General features: G+C 48.0%; 1 protein-coding gene across 4 annotated transcripts in view; it reads right to left on the reverse strand.

The window, feature by feature from the left end:
- Nucleotides 1-26552, reverse strand: part of LSS (lanosterol synthase) — a 72393-nt gene that overhangs the window by 27067 nt on the left and 18774 nt on the right. For all 4 annotated transcript variants that reach the window (XM_081944016.1, XM_081944014.1, XM_081944013.1 and 1 more), the window contains exons 6-11: nucleotides 17888-17984; nucleotides 16811-16946; nucleotides 5762-5870; nucleotides 4730-4848; nucleotides 3733-3830; nucleotides 2031-2058 (exon numbers count right to left, since the gene is read on the reverse strand). In XM_081944016.1, coding sequence (XP_081800142.1) covers nucleotides 2031-2058; nucleotides 3733-3830; nucleotides 4730-4848; nucleotides 5762-5870; nucleotides 16811-16946; nucleotides 17888-17984 — 587 coding nt within the window. The remainder of the gene's footprint in view (nucleotides 1-2030; nucleotides 2059-3732; nucleotides 3831-4729; nucleotides 4849-5761; nucleotides 5871-16810; nucleotides 16947-17887; nucleotides 17985-26552) is intronic.

Raw genomic sequence — 26552 nt, forward strand, 5'->3', positions numbered from 1 at the left:
TCAGCGTTGTAATAGTGCCTATTCGTTCTGGAAGGTACCGGGCCTGAAGTTGGCATAGCCCACTGCCTCTGGATGGTGTCCACAAATAATTGAGGGGCAGGGATAGTGTCTGTCTCAAGTTTATGTTCAGTAAACCATGTACTGGCTGATTTGACCCCCCAGGAGCTGATGGAGCCTCTGCCTGCCCCCCCCCCCCAAGTCAGCTGCAGTCTTTGCCTTGGACAGTAATGGCTTGAACAGAGCCAGTGGAAAAAGGCCTAATGTGACTGGCTTATCAGGGCCTCCCCCCTCTTCCTCAGATAGCTCGGCGTCCCTGATCTCCCCTTCCTCAGAGGCTGGGGTGCGACTGTGATGGGACCATCAAGGCGACTGATCTACCTCCAGGCTGGGGCCCAGATCACTTTGGGGGTGAGTCAGGTTGGTCGACGGAGGGGGTGCAAGTGCCCATTGTTGCTGCAACCCAGCCACAATTCCCTGCTTAATGGCCTCTGCAATGAAGGATTGGTAATCCGGCAGCATGGTGGAGGTCGGATACTCTGGCCGGAGGCCGGCAGCTGGGGTGTAAAAGTGGCCTCCATCTGTCTGCCAGGGAGGTGAAGTACCATGGGGGCTGGTGTAGCCATAGACTGCCCCCATAACCCTGAGGTATTAATGGGAAATATCGGGCTGAATGGGCCAGGGCCAGGATCCAACTGCAGCGGGGGGCTGTGACCTGATCTGCTGCTGCCTAGGAAACCCCTCTCCTCCCTGGAGGTGGAAGATTGGCGAGGGGCCCCGGTCTTGGCCTGGGGGTACAGTCAGGGCTGGTCTGTCAGCGTGCGTCCCCCACACACACACCTGCGGCTCAAGGCGGAATAGGAGTGCCTCAGCGAGCCTCTCCAAGAGAGCCCAAAGGCCCCTGCTGGCCAATTCTCCTGGCTCTGATGGCACCAGCCCAATCTTCTCTTCCACCAGTACTGACAATAAGTTCGAAATTCAAATTGACAAAGTCGCAGTTACTAATCTCACACTGGAAAAACTGGATAACACGACTGTCCTGAATGGACTGAGTCGGAAGCTGGGTGGAGTCACTCACAGGGACGGGTTATATAGGTGATTAATTAATTAGTAATCAGACTCAGTCCAATCAGAGAACGGAGAGTGTTAACCCACACATGGATGCTATCTCCACCTCTATTGAGAAATGTTTGTCATTCCTGATCTCAAAACTTTATCACTTTTACTTTCTCACACTTAATGGCTGGGGATTGGATGGGTAGGAATTTATCAGAAGAAAATCAATCAGAAGAAGAGAAACAATTCTCCACCTCCCTGATACCAACTTCCTCTTTGGAAATGAACTTTACATAGTCGCTCATGCCCAGTCACATCCTGGCTTGACTACTCAATGCACTCCATTTGAAAACTACCTGGAAGCTTTAATTAGTCTAGAATGTAGCAACAGTACAGATAGTGATGGACATGCCCATATCTAAAGCTTCTGCTTTACAAGCTACACTTGTCGTTTGTGTGATTTAAGCTGCTGTTACATATAAAGCACTACGTGGCATAGGGCTTGCTTGCTCTAGGGACTGCCTGTCTCTCCTCGCTTTTGCCTGGCAGATTTGTTCCTGCAGGGTTGGCATGCTGTAGGCTTCTTGGATTAAACAATGACATCTATTGGGACTCTAGAGTTAGAGCTTTCCAGTGGCAGCACTTGCCCTCTGGGAACAGATTCCCCCAAGATCCAAATGACCCCCACTCTGCTATTGTTTGAAAGAGCTAGGAAGACTTGGCTTTTCACTCATGTCTTTGACTTGAAGGACCCTTCACTTCATCATGCTTGCCATCTTTTTTAAAATTAATTTTATTGTACATTTTTATTGTTATGAGCCACTCAAAGTTGATAGTAGTAAGATGACAAACAAATTAATAAATTACTATTGTTATTGTAAATTTTAAGCAGAGCTCTTGGCAGAGTCTGCAGTAGTCATTACCCGGTGAGACAGGTTCAGACCTCAGCAAAATAAAAACATGCCAGGAATCATTACCTGCATCTTCATGCCATCTAGACCCAGCCTGCAAGAAAAGCAAAAGCAAGCATGAGAGGCATGGCAAAGAAAAAACAGGTAAGGGGCCTGTAAGTTTCACTATCATAAACATATTTATTTATCATAAACAGTGAACCATGAGTAGCATGAACATTGGGCTTCTAGTCATTCCTGGAAAGGCCTTTTGAATAAGAGACAATGGCTAAATTAGGACTGGATGTGAGGAAGGAGGCAGGCAGGCTAGATGACCCAGCCTTATATTTATTGACCTATCGCTAAAACTCTGCAGTGATTTCCTAGAGGGGTGAGCCACAACACAAATGGAAGGGGAAAAATGACTGTAAGATTTTCTACCTGGAACTTTAATGTGTACTTCTCATCTCAGGATATCTCTCTCCTACAATAGATAGTCCTTGACTTACAACTGTTTCAAGTAGTTAAATAAAATCCAGTTAAAAAAAACTATACAAGCCCTCATTAAGAAATTATATTTACATACACACACACACCAGGAACAGGAAGTGTCTCACAAGAGCAGATAGAGGTAAATCCTAGAGTGGCAGGAAATGCATCACAAAACAATAGAGATGAATGCTAGAAAGGAATAAAGCTGCATACAAGGCAGACATAACACCTGTAAAATCTTCCTCTTTTACAACAACGCACAACATTGTAAAAGTTCAGATGAGAACCAGTACCAACACTTTCTACAGATTTAGTCTATCAGGTGGTAACATATGTTACTACAGTTGAAGACTGGCCCTCTTGTGCAGACTGGCTCTCTTCGTACCAAGAGCTTCTCTGACCTCACTGAGGCTGCTGGGCTCTTCTCGACACTTACTGGGGCAACCAGCGTTTGACTGCTGTTGGGTATACTGGTCACTCAGAACTCTCATCAACATTGGTCTGAGGCATCATCACTGTGCATTCCTTATTGTCAGTGGGTAAATGTGGTGTGGGAATACCAGGTGCATCTGGCCTGTCCACTGGATATAGAAAATCTGACTGTTTAGCCACACGCAAATCCAACTGGAACCACAATTTCCATTGCTAAGCAAGACGGTTGTTAGATGAGTCATGCTGGATTTTATGATCTTTTTGCCATGGATGTTAAGCAAATCACTGCAATTGTGAAGTGAATCAAGAGATCCTTACATGAATCAGCTTCCTCCATTGACTTTGCTTGTTGGAAGCTGGCTGGGAAGGTCACAAATAGCAACCACGTGACCCTGGAATGATGTAACTGTCATAAATACATGCCAGTTGCCAAGTGCCTAAATTTTAATCATGTGGGGATGTTATGATGGGTAAGCATGAGGACTGGTTGTAGATCACTTTTCAGTGCCGTTGTAACTTCATAGGGTCATTAAACAAGTGGTTGTAAGTCGAGGACTACCTGTATAACCTTAGATAATCCATCTATATTCTGGAATTACTTTCTAAATGTATTTTGGAGCACATATAGTATCTTCTAAAGGAAAGTAGGCAGTATTTAAGAGTCATGTTGCACTTTCAAACTACATAACAGCTTTCATAACATAGTATCTTTTTTAGCTGTGGTGCACCAGACTAGAATTTACACTTTGCAAAGTCAACTCCCAAAATACCTAACCAGAATTGCTAATTCTATAGTTCAACACATCAGGAAGATTCAAGGTTAACAAGATTTGCTGGACAAGTTTTGATTTCAACAAAGCCTTACCAGAGATAGTCAGAGATTCTAGAAACGTGTCCCTGGAAAGCGGGAGACTTCTCTCCTTCGATATGCCAGCATACTAGCATGTTAATTGTTTTAGATATCTACAAAGGCAAAGAAAAACTTTATTATTTTTATTTATATTTATTTATAATTATTTTCCTTCTAAAGTCATCTGAGAGTAATAGCTGTGCTCTTCACAAATGTAGCTCTTCATCATTTCAGAAACTCCTGAGAAAACCAGTTTCTTCTGTTTAACTGTAGACACAGATGAGAAATATTTAAAAGTACAACCTTTTTTATAAAATCAAAGGAATATTAACTACTGAGCAAACTCCTGAAGTTTGCAGATGATAAACAGTGATTGGTCTCATTCGAGACAATGATGAAACCACATACCGATGGGAGGTTGAACAACTAGCCTTGTAGTGCGACCCGAACAACCTGGAACTGAACACACTCAAAACCATAGAAATAGACTTTAGGAGAAACCCTACCATACTACCACCTCTTATAGTACTAGGCAACACAGTATCAACAGTAGAGACCTACAAATTTCTAGGTTCTATCATATCTCAAGACCTAAAATGGACACCTAACATCAAAAACGTCATCAAAAAAACACAGCAAAGAATCTTCTTCTTGGGCCAACTCAGCAAGCTCAAACTGATACAGTTCTATAGAGGAATTATTGAGTCTGTCATCTGCACCTCTATAACTGCATGGTTCAGTTCTGCAACCAAGGAGAAAACCCCGCCCCCACCAATACTGGCAGGGCAAGCTGCTGAATATAAACAGGGAGCAAACCTTACACTCCCAAGCTCTAATGATGGTACTTGTTGAGTAATGAAACTTGGTTGCAAACAAAAACAAAAACAAAAGCACAACCCAAGCTCAGAGAGCACCAAGGATACCACAAACTATGGTGCCACTGATTTTCTGCAGAGCAATTTATGATACAATACAGTGTTATTGAGTTAATTGATGCTTAAAAATTACTTACAGGGCCAATGCTGATGAACTTGGTAAATTGGTCATCAGCCTTGATATGATCATATAATTCCTCCACGGCTCGCTGTCTCAATTTTTTGATGTGAAATTGCTCATAGATATTGGCTATTGCTGGAATAGAAGCAGAAAGACATCTATGGAAGACTCAGTTTACATTCTGAAAAATCAGAAGCAAATACAACAGAAACTGTATTCAATCAATTTGCAAACCCAGCATATGTTTCCATCGTAATTCAAGCTGTAACTGGGAAACACTTCTAATTTCCATTTAACATATTGCTCCAGGCAAACAATGTCTAGTTTTTACACCTTTCTTAATTTTCATTCCCCCCTCCCCACAACAAAGGCTTTGGTTTATAGCTTTGCCATTTCCTGTTAAATGTGCAGGTAGTCTTCAGGAAATGATGGCAATTGGGACTGAAATTTATATTGCTAAGCAATGTGATCATAAAGCCTAAGTCACATCACTTAGCAACAGCAATCCCTGCGGTCCCTATTGCAGTTGTTAAACAAGGATCATGGATTTTTAAGTGAGTACTTCCTTGCAACTTCCTGCCAACTTCCATTAATCAAGATCAGTGGGGAAACCAGCAGAAAGTTACAAGTCCCAGGTGCTCACAAGGCAGGTAGATAAGTGGCTGCTGCCAGGTGGGAGAGAGAGAGAGGGAGTGTGTGGGTGAGTAAGGGAGTGAGCAGGTGGTCAGGAAGGAGTGGCACAAATGCAGTGTGGCTTGGGATGGCTGCTGCCTCATGGGAGAGGATGTGCAAGGGTATGCGAGTGACTAGGAAGGGTGCTGTCAGATAGGAGAATAATATATCTGTTACTATCACTGTTATTTTGGGGAACCATTAGATACAATGAAATGTTAGGAAAAACACCTGTTAGGCTTATCTTCCTTATATTCTTAGGATCCTTTTGAAATTACAAAGTTGTTTCCTTGACAGTGTTTTTTATTCTGCAGCAAAATGGAATCTAGCAAGAACAAATGAGGGGGGCCCTTAGGCAAGAGGCAGGTTTACATACCATAGACCATGGTCAGTAGCCAACTATGTGGTGTGTATAAATCCCCAGAAGCAATATTATTTTTTTGTGCTGGCCAGTCAATACTGTCGTAATCTTGTACGTAGAGTTCCTACAAAAGAAACCCAGAAGAATAAAGAATTAGCATTTGAAGATCCACAAGAAATCTCAGTGGGTTTTGAACAGACAAAACTGTTTCTTAAGAAACATGCCAGAAGTGCTGACTTCCAAAAGACCTTTAGAGAGATTCCATCATGAGACCAGAAAAAAACAATTGTGCCTGCCCAATATTTATTTAATATTGTATCCTAAAAGAGATTGGACAATCATTTGTCTGAAATGTTATAGTTTCCTGTTTGAGTAGGGGGCTGGACTAGTCCCACTCACTTAAAGAGAAGAGCCTTTAACAGATTAACAAAGTTGGAAGGGACCTTGCAGGTCATCTAGTCCAACCTCCTGCCCAAGCAGGAGATCCTACATCTGCTTCTACCTAGGATCGAACTCACAATCTCCTGATTGTGAGACGAGAGCTCCACCTCTAGGCCACAGCAAACCGAGTTCCCATGTGCCAAATAATTTCTTTGGCAGGATCTAGGAGAAGAGCCTTCTCTACTGTGGCTCCCGACATTTGGCAGATTCTTCCATTGAAGGTAAGGTTGGCCCCATATTCCTGGCCTCCCAGAAGAGCCTTAAAACCTGGCTCTGTTGGCTGGCCTAGGGCTCCAATAAGGGTGCTTAATGCTGGGGCTGACTATGCAGAGAGAATATCCCCACCATGTCATATGTCCTCTTGGTTTGTTATCTGTATTTAATCTTTCTTACTTTTAAAATTGTTTTGTATTATCTTTTTATTATGCTGTAAGTCATCCAGACTTACTTTTACAGTGAGATGAGTGTCACATACATTTCATAAGTACATTTAATAAATACATTAATTATCTCACTGTAATGCCCTTCCACCTGCTCTTTTCAACAGCCAATTTAGCAACACCTCTAAAATATAAGTCAGGGAGAAACAGAAGCTGTGGGCCATGTCCTGCTGTGCTGCCTCTTGGTGGAGATATCTGGACTACAGGTAGTCTTAAACCATTTGTTTAGTGACCATTCAAAGTTACAATGGCACTGAAAAAAGTGACTTATAACTGGTTTTCACACTTATGACTGTATCAGCATCCCCATGGTCACGTGATCAAAATTCAACTTCTTAACAACTGGCATGTATTTATGACAGTTGCACTGTCCAAGGGTCATGTGATCACCATTTATTACTTTCCCAGCTGGCTTCAAAGAAATAGTCAATGGGGGAAGTGAGGTTCGTTTAACAACTGCATGATTCCAAAGTGTGGAAGGGTTAGCTGGCATCCACAAAGGAAAACTTTCTAAGGAATGAGTCACAGTACTGCTGTGCACTGACTTAACCGGAGAGAAGCTAAAACCTTTGGTGATCGGTAAATTGGCAAAGCCATCCTCATTCAAGAACCTGCAGCCCAAAGACCTTCCTGTCACCTGGAAATCTAACAAATCTACATGGATGACTGATGTCCTATTTGAGGAGGGGATAAGTGGTATTGACTGAGAAATGAAGAAGAAGAAATGGCCCATTCTTCTTGTAGTGGACAATTGTCCTAGCCATCCCCAAGTGAATCATCCTACAAACGTGAAACTGAAATTTTTGCCTCCAAACACTACATCAAAAATTCAACCTCTTGACAAGGCATAATCAAAACATTCTACTGTACTGAGTCCAGCTTCTGCAGAGGGTCAATGCTAAAATCCAAACCTATGGTTCATCTGCAGAAGCAAATCCCTGATCCTGACTCAGAAGCAGATTTTCCAATCAGTACCGACTGAGGTACAACCCAGTGGAAAAGTGCTGGAAGCAACTGATGAAGCAAAAGAATTAAATGAGGACACCAAAACTGCAGATATTCCAAAAGAAGATGATGTCAGTCATTTGATAATGCATTAAAGTCATTTGCCATGGAAAATTGCCCAGATATAGTGAGTGGTATGGCCAGCATTCAGAGTGCTTTCTCCACTTACCTTTATAACATGAATAAGAAACAAACTACAGAGCCAGGGCCTGAGACTGATGTTATGCAATGCCAGGTCCGTTGCCAACAAAGCCCCCCTCATTAACGACTTGGTGTCGGAGGGGGAGCCGGACCTGGCAGGAATTACGGAGACCTGGCTGGGCCACGAGGGAGGTCTCCCTCTCGTGGAAATGTGCCCGCCAGGTTACCGTGCATTTCATCAGTCACGGGCACTAGGCAGGGGTGGTGGGGTAGCGGTCATTGTGAGGGAAGGTCTTGAGCCGAGAGACCACTGTGCCACAGATAACCGGTTGTGAGTCCCTGTGCGTGAAGTGGGGCCCAGGGAGGCAGTTGGGCTTGCTGATTGTATACCTGGCTCCATGCTATGCATCAGCAGCCCTGCCCGAGCTCCTCGAGGTGATCGCCGAGATGGCAGTTGAAACCCCCAGACTGTTGGTCATGGGGGACTTTAACTTGCCATCGGTAGGGGAGGCATCCGAGGTAGCTCGGGAGTTCATGGCTTCCATGACAGCCATGGACCTGACCCAAATAATTCAGGTCCCCACACATGAGGGAGGACACACACTGGATCTTATCTTTGTCTCTGGCCGGTGGAGGAGTGATCTGGGAGTAGGGGATTTAGCCATCACACCCCTGTCATGGTCAGATCACTCACTTCTCCGGCTCAACTTTCCAGCCGCTACTCCCCACCGTGGGGAGGCGGAACCAGAATGTCCAAGATGGTTCCGCCCCAGGCACCTGATGGAACCTGATAGATTCCAGACGGAGCTTGGGCCATTCCCTGTAGCCCTGACCCGCACCCGGATGGTGGACCTAGTGGCTGCATGGAATAGTGCGGCCATTGGAGCCTTGGACCGGGTTGCGCCTTTGCGGCCTCTCTTGCAGCAGCGAACCACCCAGGCTCCTTGGTTCACCGAGGAGCTGAGGGTGATGAAGCGCCACAAGAGACGCCTAGAGAGCAGATGGAGATCGTCACGCTCTGAATCTGACCGAACACAGGTGAGAGCCCATTGACGGACTTACCTAGTGGCGTTAAGAGTGGCCAAGCGTCAGTATTGTGCCACTCTTATTGCGTCCGCAGATAACCGCCCTGCCGCCCTGTTTAGGGTAACCCGCTCCCTCCTTCAACAGAGGCCGCGGGAAGCCCCTTTGCAGGGTAGAGCAGAGGAATTTGGGGAGTATCTGCAGGACAAAATCGCTCAGATTCGAAGCGAGTTGGTCCCTACTAGTGGTCGGGAGGGGACGTTGGAGGCGGGTCTTGAGGTTCCATTCTGGGAGGAGTTTGACTCTGTTACTTCCGACGATATGGACAGGTTGCGTAGGCGACTGCGAGCCACCACATGTTTACTGGACCCAAGTCCCTCCTGGCTTGTACTGGCATCCTGGGAGGTCACACGAGGCTGGCTCCAGGAGTTAGTCAACGCTTCTTTGAGTGAGGGGTTCCTGCCGGCCGTCCTGAAAGAGGCAGTGGTGAGGCCCCTCCTCAAGAAGCCTTCCCTGGACCCAGCTTTGTTAGCCAACTACCGTCCCGTCTCCAACCTTTGCTTTCTGGCGAAGGTTGTAGAGAGTGTGGTGGCACAACAATTTCCACGCCACTTGGAGGAAACTGACTATCTGGACCCGCGCCAGTCCGGTTTCCGGCCCAGCCACAGCACGGAGACGGCATTGGTCGCGTTGGTGGATGATCTCTGGAGGGCCAGAGATGGGGGCTGCTCCTCCATCCTGCTCCTATTAGACCTATCGGCGGCTTTTGATACCATCGACCATGGTATCCTATTGCATCGACTGGAGGGGTTGGGGGTGAGGGGCACCGTTTTGCGGTGGTTCTCCTCCTACCTCTCTGGCCGAGCGCAATTTGTATTGGCAGGGGGGCAGAGGTCGACCTCGAGGCCGCTCACTTGTGGGGTGCCACAAGGGTCGGTCCTCTCGCCTCTCCTGTTCAATGCATATATGAAGCCGCTGGGCGAGATCATTCGTGGGTTTGGGGTAGATTACCATCTGTACGCAGATGACACCCAGCTGTACATCTCTACCCCAAACCACCCCAACGATGCCATCGAAGTGATGACCCGGTGTCTGGAAGCGGTACGGATCTGGATGGGAAGTAACAGACTCAAGCTCAACCCGTCCAAGACTGAGTGGCTGTGGCTACCGGCGCCCCGGTTCAACCAGCTTACTCCATCACTGGCCATTGGGGGCGAACATCTGGCCCCCGTGGATTGGGTACGCAATTTGGGCGTCCTTCTAGATCCCCAGCTGTCAATGGACGACCATGTGACAGCCGTGGCCAGGGGGGCGTTTCACCAGGTTCGCCTGGTGCGCCAATTGCGTCCCCTATTGAACCGGAGTGCCCTTCGCACAGTCACTCATGCGCTTGTGACGTCCCGGCTAGACTACTGCAACACTCTCTACATCGGGCTCCCCCTGAGATGTACCCAAAGGCTGCAGTTGGTTCAGAATGCGGCCGCGCGGGTAGTTTCGGGAGTCTTTAGATACTCCCACGTAACACCTCTCCTGCGCGAGCTACACTGGCTGCCTGTGGCTTTTCGGGTGCGTTTCAAGGTGTTGATTATCATCTTCAAAGCGCTCCATGGCACAGGACCCAGCTATTTGCGGGATCGTATCCTGCCCCATACATCCTTTCGGCCGATTCGCTCACACAGAGAGGGACTCCTCCGGGTGCCGTCCATTAGGTTGTGCCAGCGGGCGACGCCCAGGGGAAGGGCCTTCTCTGTGATGGGCCCGACTCTCTGGAATGACCTTCCCCCTGACATTAGAACGAGTACGGACCTCCGCTCCTTCCGCCGGAAACTTAAAACCCACCTGTTTCATCTAGCCGGCCTGGCTTAATTCCAGCTTTCCCACCTCAGTTTGTATTTTTAAATTTTATGGTTTGGTTTAAGGTTTAAGTTTTAATTCTTATAAATTTGTACAGGGGATATTTAATTCATTTTTAGTTATGTATATTATCGAGTGTATGGTTTTTAAATTTGTACCTGTACACCACCCCGAGTCCCTTCGGGGAGAGGGGGCGGTCTAGAAGTTTAATAAATTAAATTAAATTAAACTAAAATTGACTCTTTTTTTCATGAGAAAATAATATATACATAAATATATTGATTTTGTATGATGCAGTATTGTATGAATGAATGATTTTACTATGTTTTCATTATGTGTGTTTCTTTAAAGTAAAATGAGGCATGTGTACATATCAGTACAGTTGTTCAGTATGCTGGCCACTTTCATTCAGTCCCATTTTCATTTCATTAACTCCCATTTTCATTCAGTTTCATTTTCAGAGGTTTTATTCTATTTTATGAACAGAGAATTACAAGCTTAAATAGTTAGGCTGTTCATTCTTTGAAAACTATTTGGAAAGATGCTTTGGAATATGAAAGAGCACAAGCACAGCATCTCTTTAAAGCAGCACTAAATACAGGGGTGCTTTAATGAGCTGAATGTGTGGAAGCCTGAAAAATGTGGCTGCTTTAAAATGATGCCTTAATCCCATGCATTTCATAATACCGCTTTGAAATAATTTTTGAAGCATGTACACCTCTTCTAAATTGGTCTGAAATATATATTTTAGAGCAAAAAAGAGGGGGGGATCAAAAGGACATTTTCCTATATTTCAATTTTGGAATTCTTTGGGGACCGGGAAATTGAAAATGGGCATTGGTTCCTACCTGATACGCCCTTTCTCAGGATGGTGGAGACATCATCCAGGCATGGGTATGACTCCGTCAGGATCCAATAGGACTGGGTCTACAAGTATTAAAGACATGCCACCAGGCTACTCCCCAGAAATAGATGAAGGAGTGACTTGTAGACCACTGTGTAAGCAATCTGAAACGATATATAATATCTCTCCCCAAGGAATACAGTAGAAAGGAAAAGGTACACATTAGGAAGGAAAGATAGCAAGCCCCAGGAATAGGGTGGGGCTGGATGATGTCTCCACCGTCCTGAGAAAGGACCAACGCCCATTCTCCAGTAAGTGGAGACATTATCCAGGCATGGGACATACCAAAGCCAATAGTCCCATCGGGAGGGAAATAAATAGATAAGAGACTTAAGTGGCCACCACTCGCTGCAGCATGCGCCGTCCGAAGGAAGCATCAGCTGAGGCATATCTATCCAGCTTGTAGTGGAGGATGAATGGAGTAATTGAGGTCCATGTAGCTGCTCGGCAAATGTCCTCCAGCGGAGCTTGAGTCGACCAGGCCGCAGAAGTGGCCGTGCTGCGTGTGGAGTGCGCCATGATATGAGGCGGAACAGGCAGAGAGAGAGCGGAATATGCCCAAGAAATAGCAGCCCTAACCCAACGACCGATGTCCAAAGAGGAGGCCTTGGATCCCTTCTTACCTCCAGGTTGGAACTTGACAAAAAGGGCCTCAGATCGCCTGAAAAAAGCAGTTCGCTTAATATAAATGCGCAAAGCGTGATGCACATCAAGGTAATGCCACTTACGTTCCAGCTCGTGTGATGGATGAGGGCAGAAATCTGGAAGCACCAGTTCCTGGGTTCTATGGAATGCAGAATTTACCTTAGGCAGAAAGGTCGGGACAAGCCGAAGGACTACCCTGTCCAGTGAAAGATGCATAAGTCCTGTCTAGTGGATAAGGCTGCCAACTCTGAGACACGTCTGGCCGAGGTAATGGCTACAAGAAAAACCACTTTTAATGTTAACACATGCAAGGACACAGAATGCAAAGGCTCAAATGGAGACTGAGTCAAGGATTCCAGGACTTTGGAGACATCCCAGGCAGGGAATCTATGAATTGTTGGTGGCTTGATATTTGTGGCCCCTCTCAAGAAACGCCGGATCAGAGGTTCATGAGAGAGAGACTGGGCCGCAGTCAGTGAGAGGACTGAAGACAGGGCTGCGACCTGGCGTCGAAAAGTGTTCGGTGAAAGACCCAGGTCAAGCCCCCGTTGCAGAAATTGGAGAATTTGGGGAACAGACGCCTTGAGGGGAACAACACCTTTAGATTGGCACCAGAGAGAGAATTGAGTCCAAGTGGCGTCATAAATGCAGTTAGTGGAAGATCTGGATGTTGGCACGCCCCTTGCAGGAGTAGTGAGGGGCAGTTGCCATGGGGGGGGCACTGAGAGATTCATGAGGTCAGCATACCAGGGCCTGCGGGGCCACCGAGGAGCGATCAAGACTAGTACTGCCCTTACCACCAGCATCTTTCGGATCACCCTCTGAATGAGAGGTGTAGTTGGAAAGGCATACAGAAGGCCCGGAGGCCAGTCGTTCCTCAAGCGTCCGCTCCCTCTGCTCCCGGAGACACGTAGCGGGTGAAGTACCTTGGTAACTGAGTGTTGTCCTGGGAGGCAAAAAGGTCGAGGACTGGGGTTCCGAACCTGACCGTCAGCTGTTAGAATGCGCGGCAATGTAAACTCCACTCTGCTGGATCTATATGTGTGCGGCTGAGTTCGTCTGCCTGCGTGTTGTGGATCCCCGAGATGTGTTCGGACCGGAGCAACAACAGGTGGGCTTCTGCCCAAGATATTAGTTGAGAAGACAGAGTCATCAGATGCCGGGATTTTGTCCCCCCCCCCCCCCCTGCCGGTTTATGTGTGCTTTGGTGGTGGTATTGTCCGTAAGGACGAGCACGTGCGCATTAGCCACGAGAGATTCGAACCGGAGCAGGGCAAGAAACATGGCTTTCAGCTCCAACCAGTTGATACTGTTCCTCTGGTTGGAGCGTGACCAGAGCCCTTGGGCCATCTGGGACAGGATATGAGCTCCCCAACCTTGCAGACTTACGTCTGTCGTTAGCGTGATGTATGGGGGTTCGCGAAAGAGAGCCCAGTGTCACTGCAGGGGAGAGCCACCAGTGTAGAGATCGCCTTACCTCTGAAGTCAGGGGAGTTCTGTGAGAGGAGCAACTGCAGTTTGCCTTTTGGTATGGGAGTAGAAGCCATTGAAGTTGGCAACTGTGGAATCTGGCCCACGGCACGATGTGGAATGCGGACACCATCTTGCCCAGGAGTTGAGATAATTGGATGAGCGGAACCGCCTGCTGGTCACAGATGGATGAGACCAGGTCGCGAATGCTCACCTGCCTCTCTGGGGACAAAAATACCTGTTCCAAAGAAGTGTCTATTACTGCCCCGAGATGCGTGAGATGGGTCGTGGGCTGCAGATGACTCTTCTTCGAGTTGACCAGAAAGCCATGGTCTGCTAGGGTCTGGAGGGTGAGCTGGATGTCCCGGAAAGCCTGATGTGATGACCTGGATAGTAACAAAATATCATCAAGATAACAGAGAATTCTAACCGGCATAGATCTGAGATGGGTCGCCAAAGCGGCTAAAATCTTAGTAAAAAACCCCGGGGCCGATGATAAGCCAAATGGAAGTGCTCGGTATTGGAAGTGATTCCCATTATAAGAAAACCGGAGGAATTTTCTGTGATCTGGAAGAATGGGGATATGGAGGTATGCCTCTGTAAGATAATAGAGGAGAGAAGATCATTGGGCCGAATGCTCTCCAGAATGGACAACAGAGAATGCATTTTAAACCTCCTATAAACTAAAAATTTGTTCAGAAATTTGAGGTCGAGAATTGCTCTCCAACCCCCCGAAGACTTAGGCACTATGAATAGATACCGGGGTTAGGCCAATCCCCCGTCTGTCTTGCGAAAGGACGACCTGCGGAAAAAGGAAGAAGGTTTGGGGTCAGACTTGCGGTTTGCAGCAGGAAGCACCTTGCGTTTGTCCTTGGACTCTACCAAGAGCGGCTCCAGAGGAGGACCAAATAGCAGACCAGGTGAGAAGGGTGCGGACGCCAAGCACCACTTTGCTCTGGCCTCCGCCTGCCACTGCTTCAGCCAAAGGAGACGTCTCGTGGCAATGGAAGAAGCCATAGACCTGGAAGAAAAACGTGCAGCATCCAGAGAAGCATCTGCTGCATACTCCATTGTCGTCTTTAGTTTGTTCATGTCCTGGTGGGCGCGGGAGTCTCCAGGAGGGATCCTGTCCTGAATCTGCTTCAGCCAACGAAGGGCAGCCCTACTGAAAAAGCAGAAGAGGCGGCCCTAACCGCCCAAGAGGCTGACTGATGCCCCTTTACCAGTGACTGCTCAAATCATTTGTCCTCAGGGGCGGAGAGCGTCCTCTGGAGCATTGGTGGCCGCGTTGGGCGATGACAAGGACACCACTGGAAGATCAATGGAAGGAACCTCCAAAAGTTTAGAGAGCTCTGGGCTGACATTATACAACTGCTTGTCCAGAAAGGGGCCCTGACCCCGGGGAAAGCCACTGGTTTTGAATCACCTCTAGAAACAGTTTTGGGGAGGGAACAATGTCCTTTTCGATGGGAGAACGTGAGAAGAGGGTCTGTGGTGTCCGATTTGTCTGCCTCCGTGGAGGAGGATGGTTTCGAAGCTGGAATACCAGAGACCTTTTTGGCTTTAAATAAGGGAGAACGGAACATGGCAGGCTTGAACAGTCCCAGCAAGGAAGAAGGGGCAGGAGTCAAGTCCTCACCCTCTGACAGGTCAGAATCACGAGTGGCCTGTTCCTCAGTGTCCACAGCAGAAGGGTGAGAGACGCCTGGAGAAGAAGACCTTTGGGCCTGGTTAGAACGCCCCTTCTTGGACTTGGTAGAAGAGGCACTATGAGGAGTGGCAGAAGCAGGGGCCCGATGTTGCAGGCCTGCAGCAATGCCCCGCTCAAGGGCAGCTGCTATGATGTCAGCCATATCATCGGGGTTGATGGTGACAGCCCTGGGTGCCGGAGAACCCACATCAATATCTGGAGTGACGCTGCCATCCCCCTCAGAATCCGATTCCACCTGATAACCAATCCCATTCTCTTGGTTCAAAGGAGAAGCTGGAGGGGAATCCATCTGTATCTGTGGAGAGGTCCTCCATAGGATTGAAATAAGAAGGGATGGAAGCTTTAGGAGCTGGTTTAGGAAGAGAGCAATGATTGGTCTTGGAAGTGGTCTTGCGAGGAGCAGGATCTCAGGCCTTGTCAGTAATTGCACTGGGATTAGAGGCCTCTAAATTCTTCTAAAGAGGGGCAGGCCTAGGGCCTTAGCAGGTTTGGGCTCAGAATGCTTGGTACGGGCTCTCTTTTTGCTCCTGGTGTCCGCTAGGGCTGGAACAGAAGGGATCACTAGATTGGAAGAATCCTCCCCCCTGGGGAACCGAGGTCTCATTAGTCGCCATTACTCACGTACTCTTGAAGCATCGAGAAAGGCTTTCCCGCCCAAACAAAATGGCTGCTGTTAGTTTGTGCGCCCAAATAACTGCTGATATGGTAGATAGGGCCCTGAGGAAGGGCTGAGGTGGCAAGCCGACCAAGCAGCTTGTCGCCTTGCAGTTAGCAGCCCACCAGGCGCTCTGTCGTCAGCATTGAAATTGGAGCCAGAAGATCATGCTGCGGGCGGCAAGAAGAAGTGGCGGCATGCAAAGTGCTTTTCGCGCCGAAACGAGGCTTCCAAGATGGCGCGGCTGCAGCAATTGTCCCTCGGGCGGCGCGGCTGCAGCAATTGGCAATTTGAAGGCTGGAGCTTTTCGGGCAGCGCAACAGCGGCGATCGGCCTTGAAGGAGCCTGAGGACAAACCTCATAGGCTGGCCAAAAGGCTATGAGCTGCTGAGGCAGCGAAGCCTGAGAAAGGCAAGCCTCGTAAAGGCTGTTGTGCCCAAATTGGCTGAGAAGGACCCTGATTGTAATAATTTGAAGGGGAAAGCCAATTGAAGAAATTTGAAGAGAAGTTTTTAGTGAAATAGAGAAATAGCAAGGATAGGGAGACACAGCTAATTAAAGGATCAATTGAGTCTATTTCTGGGGAGTAGCCTGGTGGGCGTGTCTTTAATACTTGTAGACCCAGTCTTATTGGATCCTGACAGAGTCATACCCATGCCTGGATGATGTCTCCACCTACTGGAAAATTGGCCCAACCCTGCATCTTAAACAAGATCAGAGATTCCATTAGTTGAAAGTCATTGGACTAATAGGAAAGCTATGCTTTGGCAACTACCTGTCGAAGGCTCAAGATAAGTTCATCTTCTTCTGCAGTGAGGCGGACAGCATAGCAGTAGGCCATTGGCAGGTAAACCTGGCGGCAATGACACCAAAGTGTTGAAGGGTTAGCTGGCATCCATGAAGGAAACAACCTATTGTGAAGTGAAAAGAATGAAAAAGCTCGTAACAGTGGACAGTTGCCTACAAAGGCAATGTTAACAACTTGACTGAAGGAAATGCAAAAAGATCATGACAACAAAACATAGAGTGGCTGCCTAAACACACTTCATCCAGCAGGTTTTGAAAAATTGGCCACTGGCATGCCCATCTCTAGCAACTATCAGACCTCAAAGAGTCTCCATGAAGTTGTCCAGTGTATAAATAATTTCACATTTGGGGACAGTATCAAAAATACTGGAATCAGATTGTACTCTTTTGGTTTTAGATGAAAACTGAGATATAGTGACCCTTTTTACTCTTACTACTCTAACAGGTAGACAAGTTTAGAGAGCCATTTGGTAGTGCTTAAAGCACCATACACTCCTTCTTGTGGGGAGGGGGTATTAGATTCTAATCTTAAACATTGAGGTGAATTTTTATAAGTAAATATAGGAAATTCCTCCTCAGCTTGTACAAAACAGAAGAGAAAGTAAAACAAGCATTTAGAGGACATTCAAGAGCCCATATCAGGGAAAAAATCCAAAAATACTTTCATACTAAATACTGAAACAGATTCCAATAATGTGACTTCTTCAGTCTCACAATGAAAATACGACTAAGAATTCATTGTGAAGCTTTCCCTATAACTCTTACCTTATAAATAAATTTTCAGCAGTTTAAACTTACAAGTGGTCTGTTTTGGAAGGAGATAGGGGGGGATAATGTGGAACATGGGTTGAAAGATAATAAACTGATCTGAATGAATAGGAAATTAACTGACTTGTAAACAGCATGTGTAAATTCTAAGAAACCTTTGTATCTTGGGAGGGGGGATGGTAAACAGGGTTGGGAATTTTTTTGGTCAAGTGCATCCATCCATATAACGAAGACAGACAGAAGCTGGGTATAATTTTCTTGATGATGATTTACACACCACATCTCAGGAAGCAACGTATTCATTCCTTCCCAACTGTAGACATTCAAGACAGCCAGCCAAAATTTACCCCAGGAAGCGACTCCTACAGCACCACCTGAAGAATTCCAAAATAGAATAATATCAAAACAGCTGCCAACTTTATAAAACATAAACAGTTCATAGTTATTACAAAGAAATAGAAAGGTGAGAAATGATCTATTTAAGAACTACGGTTCTCCTTTTTCCCTCTGCCTATGTGGTGTGTCTTGCCTTCTCAGTCCCGAAAAGACACTGCTACCAAATAGTCTGGCCTCATCCTTCCTCTTCTTCCATTAGCCCTGTTCATAACATCAGTTTTTATAGGAGTCATTCTTTACAGATAGACTTTTCATATCTCCTGAAGTTTCTGGCCAGGAAAATGTACAACATAGAAAATAAAAAGTAAAAGGGTGGCTTCAATTTATTCAGTCAGAGAGAAAGCAAGTAAGAGCTAGTGAGTAACTTTTAACCTCCCATAGAATTAATACAAATACCTACTATTCATTGGACTTGGAGCAGACCAGAAGAACGTATCTACTCACAAGGCTAAGTAAACAGGGAACTCTTAGGAAAGAAGAGATGGTGCTTCCTACTTAAGGACTTCCTAGGAAAATTGAACGATGTAAGTAACATTTAATTCACAAGTGGTCACATAATCATTCCCATTTCCTGCAAATAGCAAACTATTAATCAATGAACAGCATTAGGCATGTTAATTACTGAGCAGCTTCAATCAAGCTGAGAATATCACCCGAAGGCCAAAGGAAGCTCTTAGCTAGATATTTGGAAAAGGAGGCAGGTTGGCATGAGGCTGATCTTTTTTTCTTCTCCTTGATTTTCATAATAACAAACATGATCAAGGAGAATCAAGAATGCATTGAGAAATCTAAAGTAAAAATGTAATATTCCCCCTCAAGTCCTCCTGAACATGGGAAAGCTCAAAACAATGAAATAGGAAATGCATTTGCTACATGTTTAAGTCTTGGCATCAGCAAATTAAAATGAATGCCAACTGGGTACTTTCAGCCAGTTGCCCATACTGTTTACTATTCAGGACACAAAAACAAAGAAATTGCATTTTTTTCATAATCAGGAAGGATATACCAAAAGTAGTATTTGGGCATAAGGTAGCAATGATCAAATATTAGCCATTACACTTCCCGTACAACCTTTTAATAGGCTATCCAAGTATATTCTCCAACCACTGATGCAGAAAAAGAGGAAATTTTATGGTCCAGTGTTTGGATCAACTTGTCCAATTTTATGGACAAGTTTTATTATCCATTTTAATGTGAAATCAGTAGAATATGCAAACAAAATGTGCCATTTGGAAATTGGAATGTCAATGGTGGAAATCACTATGAAGAAAATATAGTTGGACTATATGGCTTAGGAAACTGAACTGGAACTATCAGGCATGAAAGACAGGACCACACATGAAGTTCCAATTAAACTGATTTATTACAATTCATGCTTATGCACAGGAATTTGCTCAATTAAACGTTAGCACTATTTTGGCACTAGTCAACGGAATTCAAGACAAATTGGATTTAGTCTGTTTGTGATTATGTAAAGACTCTAGGCTAATTCTTCTTTTGACTTGCCTCCAAGTTTTGCCATTCCTTCTCCTACAAGAACAGAACAATGTATCAGTTTCTGGTAATCTAATTACTTCACTGCTATCAAAATCTTCAAACATCTAAAGTGTTGGACATCATAGAAGATGAATACAAAAATGAAAATGACTACGCTATTGGCAGAAGGATATGGAAGACTCAGCTACAAGAGCAAAAATGTGGCCAGACACTGACTATGGAACAGATCATGACACTTTCGGGGGTGACGTCACATTGGAGCAGTTACAGGGGATGACTCTCCGTTCCCCCTGTCTGATTTTTCGTGTCTGGAGGCTGTTAACAGCGAAGCTGAGCCTTGGTGAGGACAGATTTAAAGAGGGGAAAACCCAGCGGTGACGGAGGAAAAGGCGATCCCTCGTTCCATAAGGTGAAATCCATGAAATCCGATACGGAAGAGACCAGCTGTCATGGCGTGGTCACGGCCTGGTCCGGAGATGTGACAGTCTGATTATCGGTGAAAGGAGTAAAAAGTGAGAAGCAGCAGAATCTATCGGCGGACAGTGTTAAAAAATTTGATACTCCGAGACACTTCTCCAAGTTGGTGGAATTTACGAATTTGCAATAAAGAGAAAACAAACGATGCCTGAACTGAACTGTGAGGAGCAAAAGCAGTAAGACGATGCAGAATCTGTAGAGAATGAAATGGATTGTAGTTGCTGAGTGGAGTATTTCTACTGATTTCTGAGACTGCATCTACGGTGATATAAACTGAGAGTTTTGTGTGGGTGGTGAACGAATTGTGAAAGAAGAACATCTCCTTTCCGCAATAGAAGAGAAAAAGGCAGAAGAAAGAAAGAGAAAGAAAGAAAGAGACAATGACTGTGCAATTCTGAATACAGAAGTCATTTTGAAAACACAGAGAAAGAACGTTGGTCTTACCTGAACGTTTTTTTCGGTTGAGTAGAGGGAGGGGTCACGCGAGGGTTCTACACAGCCTGATTGGTCCATTAGACTGAGAGAAAACTTCTTAACCTTCAGCTTCTCCTGTTGGTTCCCAGTTTCTGCGATGTCACGGCCAACGTCTGTAATGATGAAACAAACAAGGACAAGCCCCCCCGGGGCCACCCGATCCTGCCCCACCCTGGACCCTGTCTAACTAACTAGGGCGGGAACGTGACCCCTCCCTCTACTCAACCGAAAAAAACATTCAGGTAAGACCAACGTTCTTTTTCCAGTAGAGTAGAGGGAGGGGTCACGCGAGGGACATACCCACGCTAAGTCCCAGGGCGGGAAGACTGGGTCCCCAGGGGAGGATCGGCTGCCACCCGTTGAAGAACCCTTCTACCGAATGAGGCCTCAGCCGAGGCATACACATCCAGACGGTAGTGTCTAATGAAGGGGGTAGGAGAGGCCCAGGTGGCTGCTCGGCAGATGTCCTCGAGTGGGGCCCTGGTAGCCCAGGCCGTGGAAGCAGCCGCACTACGGGTGGAGTGAGCAGTTATACCCGAGGGAGGGGACTGTCCCGAGGCCCCATACGCTTCCACTATGGCCAGCCTAATCCACCTCCCAATGGTGGAGGAGGACACCTTCGCCCCAAGAGACCCCGGCCGAAAGGAAACGAAGAGCGCCTCCGTTTTCCGAATGCCCTCCGTACGTTTCAGATAAATACGAACGGCCCGTCGGACGTCCAATCTGTGCCAGACCTGTTCTCTCTCTCGAGAGGGATTGGGGCAAAAATTTGGCAGCACGATTTCCTGGGCCCTGTGGAAATGAGTATTCACCTTCGGAATAAATGAGGGATCCAACCGCAGGACAATCCTTTCCTGATGGATAAGACAGAGGTCACTGCGAGAAGAAAGGGCCCCCAATTCCGAAATGTGTCTGGCCGATGTGATGGCTACTAGAAAAACAACCTTAAGGGTGAGAAGACATATGTGCACCGTTCTGATTGGCTCGAATGGGGAACCCGTCAGCGCTTTCAGGACCAGAGAGAGATCCCAGGTGGGGAATCTATGAACCGGGGCAGGCCGGATATTGGCCGCCCGTTTGAGGAAACGCTTCACTAACGGTGAACGGGAAAGGGTATAGGACCCCTCCCCCCCTAACACGGTGGCCAGGGCCGCCACCTGTCGCCTCAGAGTGCTGTGGGACAAACCATCCTCCAGTCCCTTTTGCAGGAACTCGAGTACGTCCGGCACCGTGGCCCTAGAGGGATCCCTCCCCTGAGGCCTGCACCATCGTGCAAAAGCCACCCAGGTGGCGTTGTAGATTCGAGTAGTGGAGGGTCTCCTGGAAGCTTCCAAGGTAGCTATCACTCCTGAGGACAGTCTCTTCCCCTTTAAGATTCCCCGCTCAATAGCCAAGCGGTCAGATGGAGCCACTGTGGCTCTGGGTGATGTAAGACCCCTTGACAAAGAACCACCTCCCCCGGGGGAATTCTCCAAGGGTCTGCCACTGAGAGCTGGACCAGGTCCGCAAACCATGGCCTCCTCGGCCAGTACGGGGCTAACAGGATGACCCGGGTCCTTTCTGCTACTACCTTCCTGATAGTCCCTGGAATGAGAGGAAGGGGAGGGAAGGCATAAAGGAGGCCCAGGGGCCAACGGCTCCTGAGGGCATCCGTGCCCTCCGCTGAGGGAGTCTGGAACCGGGCAAAGAACCTTGGCACCTGGGCGTTGTCGGGGGTGGCGAACAGGTTCACTAATGGCGTGCCGAATCTCCGACAGACCTTCAGGAACAACTCTGGGGACAGTTGCCACTCGCCATTGTCCAGAGTCGCCCGGCTCAGCCAGTCCGCCTGGTGATTGGACACCCCCGAGATGTGTTCTGCCACAATCGAGGCCAAGTGTCTCTCCGCCCACAGCCCCAACGTCTGCGCCTCCCGCCACAGGGCTCGGGAGTGAGTCCCTCCTTGGCGATTCACGTGAGCCTTCGCGGCCACGTTGTCTGTGAGCAGGAGCACGTGACGCCCTTGTATGTGTTGGTGAAAAGTACGGAGTGCCAGTCTCGCGGCCTTCAGTTCCAGCCAGTTGATATTGTGGCTAAGATCTGAGGCAGTCCAGCGTCCCTGGGCCATGTCGCTGCCCATAATGGCCCCCCAGCCAAAGAGGCTCGCGTCTGTGGTGACAGTCACTCATTCCGGCTCCCCAAACGACCCCCCTTGTCGAAGTGCTGGGGATATCCACCACTTGAGGGACAGTCTCACCTCTCCCGGCAGTCGAATCTGACGCAGGGAGTTGCTCATCATCCTCTTCTGTGCAGGAATCAGGGCCCATTGAAGAGGTCGTAGATGGAGCCTGGCCCACGGGACTATCCCAATACATGACACCATCCTCCCCAGAAGTTGAGATAAGGTCAGGATGGAAACAGACCTTTTTCTTCTGACGGATGTCACTAACTGGTGCAGACTGACCAGACGATCTGGGGATAGCCGAACCCTCCCTGACTCGGAATTGATTACAGTCCCTAGGTGGAGGATCTGCCTGGAGGGTGACAAGTGGCTCTTTTGGACGTTTACTGAGAACCCCAGGGACTGGAGCCAACGGATCGTGACTTGGAGATCCGATGTGGCCCTGGCTAGGGACACTGCTTGGACTAGGACATCGTCCAAGTAGCACTGGAGTCTCACCGGGATCGACCGGAGGTGAGCCGCCAGTGCTGCCAGGACCTTGGTGAACATGCGGGGAGCTGAGGCCAGACCGAACGGGAGAGCTCGATACTGGTAATGTCTGCCCCTGTGGGAGAACCGGAGATAACACTGGTGAGCCTGAAGAATCAGGATGTGGAGATAGGCCTCCGTGAGATCTATCGAGGCCATGTAATCCCCTTTCCTTATGCCCTGCAAAATAGACTTCAGAGACGACATTTTGAACCGTCTGTATACTAGGTAGCAGTTCAGTCGCTTGAGGTCGAGGATCGCTCTCCAACCCAAGGCCTTCAGGACTACAAACAGATTTGAGTAGTAGCCCCGCCCCCTCTCCGGATCCGGGACGGCCTTGACCGCTCAGATTTCCAGAAGATGGGAGACGGCGAGGTCCATAAGGCGTCTGCGTTCCGGATCCCTCGATGGGGGGAACACCTTGAAGAACCTTGGGGGTTTGGAGAGGAACTCTAACCTCAGCCCGTGGCGAACCGTCGCCCGGACCCACCCGTCTGAGGTGATCTCGTCCCACTTGTCCGCGTACAGAGCCAGGCGGCCGCCGATGGGACGACTCGGGTTCGAGTCATTTCCCTCTGCGGAAAGGGCGGCCTCCCCCCCCTCGAAAGGGCCGCTTGGATTGTGGTTGGTATCTGGAACGGTCCTGGTAGTTCGGCCTATTGAACTGCCTATCCTGCCTATAGGGTTGGAATCGCTGATCCTGATCTCTATCATAGGGCCTGAAAGACCACCTGCGATACGGGTGACTACGGCTTTCTGACTTCTTGGTGGAGGTAGGCATGACCTTTTTCTTATCTTTGTTCTCCACTAATATAGGATCCAAATCCGCCCCAAACAGGTTTGGCCCCGTAAAGGGAGCGGCCACCAGATCCCATTTTGCCTTATTATCAATTTGCCAGTTCCTGAGCCAGAGCAGACGGCGGGAGGCAACAGATGTGGCCAGGGCGCTGGAACCAAATCTCACAGCGTCCAGGGTCGCATCCGCTGAATACTGGCAAGCAGCCATGATCTTAGTCAGGTCCTGATGGATACGGTCATCCTGGATCGGGATATGATCCTGGAGCTGGAGGAGCCACATTACCGTCGTGCGGTTGAAATACGAGGCTGCGGCTGCCGCCCGGACCACCCATGCGGAGGCCTTGAAATTCTTACGCAGAGTCAACTCCGCTCACTTATCCTCAGGTTTGAGTTTGTCTGCCGCATCCCCCGAGACCACTGGGGAGGAGGAGACCAAGGCTGCAATAGGTTGATCAATGTTAGGAAGTTGGAGAGCCTGCACAAAGGACTTCTCCATGTTATATGCGCGGCGGTCGTTACTACCCGGAAGAGAGAAGTTTGAGGGACGCGCCCACTGACTGGTGGCTACCTCCAAGAATAGGGGAGGAGCAGGAATTTCCTCCTTATTGGTAGCCGTGTTTGAAAACATAGCCATGTCCGGGTCCCTAGGTGGAGGGACCGAGGGGTCCCCCGTCCCTACCTTGGTAGTCCTTCTAGCCTTCCGGAGCAAGGGCTTGAACATGGCCGGGAGGAACAGGTTGGAAGAAGGGGGGGGATCAGGGGCTGCGTCCTCCTCTTCGGAGAACCCCCAATCGTCCTGGCGATGAGCCTCCCCCCTGGAGGAAACCTCGCTCATGAGGGAGGGGGAGGAGGCCCTAGATCTAGACCTGCTGAAAGGTGTGACCCTGCTATGGCGGGGGAACCTGTCTCTCTGGGCGATTCCCTTGGAGATGGCAGCAGAAATTAATTGTTTTAGGTTTTCTGGCAGGTGCTCCAGATCCCCTTCATCATAATCAGAATCATAAGCTGGTGGAAAAGAGCTTCTACTGGTTCTCCTATCACGGATTGGGCCATGGGAAGGGCCTTCTAAGGGATCCCCCCTATCAACCCCACTTGCTGCCGGGGAGTTGGCACTTGCATCGGTTCGAGGAGACCTGGATCTAGGCCTTGAAGCCTGGGCCTTCTTCTTTTCGGCCCTCTCAATGGCTTTTTCAATGGCCTTGGAGCGCCTAAGCTCATCTCGTTGCAGAGCCCTGGAAGGTCTGTCCTCTGCAGAGGGCCTGGGGGCTCGAGACCTAACTGAGCCTGTGGGGCCTGCTTTGTCCTCCTGGACTTGTGGAGGTGCGGCCTGTGGATTTTCGGATCTCGCCGCCATCGCCCCACTCATGTGACCAGAAGTAGTTGAAGAACTGTAGTCACTTGGCCCCGCGTTGGTGGGAATCGCTCAACTCGGGCCTTCCTGCCGCCTTGGTGACTAGGCCTGTAGGCCCTGCGTCTGGTGCAGGCCCGGCCACGTGGACAAAATGGCCGCCGGCTTCGCCCAATGATTTTCGGCCCTCTCGTGTCTTCAGGCGGCCGCTTTAAAGCGTGCGCCGCCAAAACGCCTCCCCAGTCCTTCCTCGAGCCGCCAAAAGCTTGGAAAAAGAGGCTCGCGCCGCCGCCGAGGGCTTCGCCGGCACGGGAGAGACGGCGCGGCCTGAGGACGGCGATCCGCCGGTCTTCACGTGCGGCAAATGCCGCCGGCGCTGCGGCTCTGTCGCTGGCTGCGTTACGGGCCGTTGGGGGAGGATCGGAGAGCTGTGAAGTCACCCGGCACACCCGAGGCCCCAGGAATCAGCCGGAGCGAAGGCCCGCAGGGAGGGAGGGAGAAGGTAGAAAAAAACAACGCCCCACAGGGCTCTCCCTGCCTGCCCAGGACAGCAATAGCCTGTCCTGCTAGGCACAGCTCTAATCTATTTTCTTTGTCTTTTTAAAATATCCAATTAGCCAAATATAAATTTGAAAAGGAACACTTACAATCTCACTAGGAACCAAATACTAAGTCTTTGGACCAGACTGAGAGGAAACTGGGAACCAACAGGAGAAGCTGAAGGTTAAGAAGTTTTTTCTCAGTCTAATGGACCAATCAGGCTGTGTAGAACCCTCACGTGACCCTTCCCTCTACTCTACTGGAAAACAAAATTTGCAAGACAGTAGAGAGATAGAGGAAAAGGAACTGTTGTATTCCAAACGTAGAACTTTGGATTGGACTCATTCATAATCAGCTCTGTGTACTTCTGATATCTCTACATTATTTAGGGTATTTTAATATTGTTATATTTACCAGATCAAAGAATTTGATATTTTATAAATTATGCATTTTATATATCCATATCCCACATATATTTAATGTAGATTTAAGCATATTTAAAACAAGATATAATTTATAGCCACTTCTTTTACTACTGCATATTAGAAAATTTACCTAGGTTTAAAATAGGAATTGTCAATTAATAATAACCTTTAATTAATTTAATTGACTGCATATATTGATTTATATATTTATGAACTTTTGGCAAATATAATATACAGCGAAAAGTGTAATTGATTATTTAACAATTTCATAGATATTATAAATATTTATCTATTTCTC

The sequence above is a fragment of the Natrix helvetica genome, assembly GCF_964273705.1.
Source record: "Natrix helvetica genome assembly, chromosome: 2".
NCBI lineage: Eukaryota > Metazoa > Chordata > Lepidosauria > Squamata > Natricidae > Natrix > Natrix helvetica.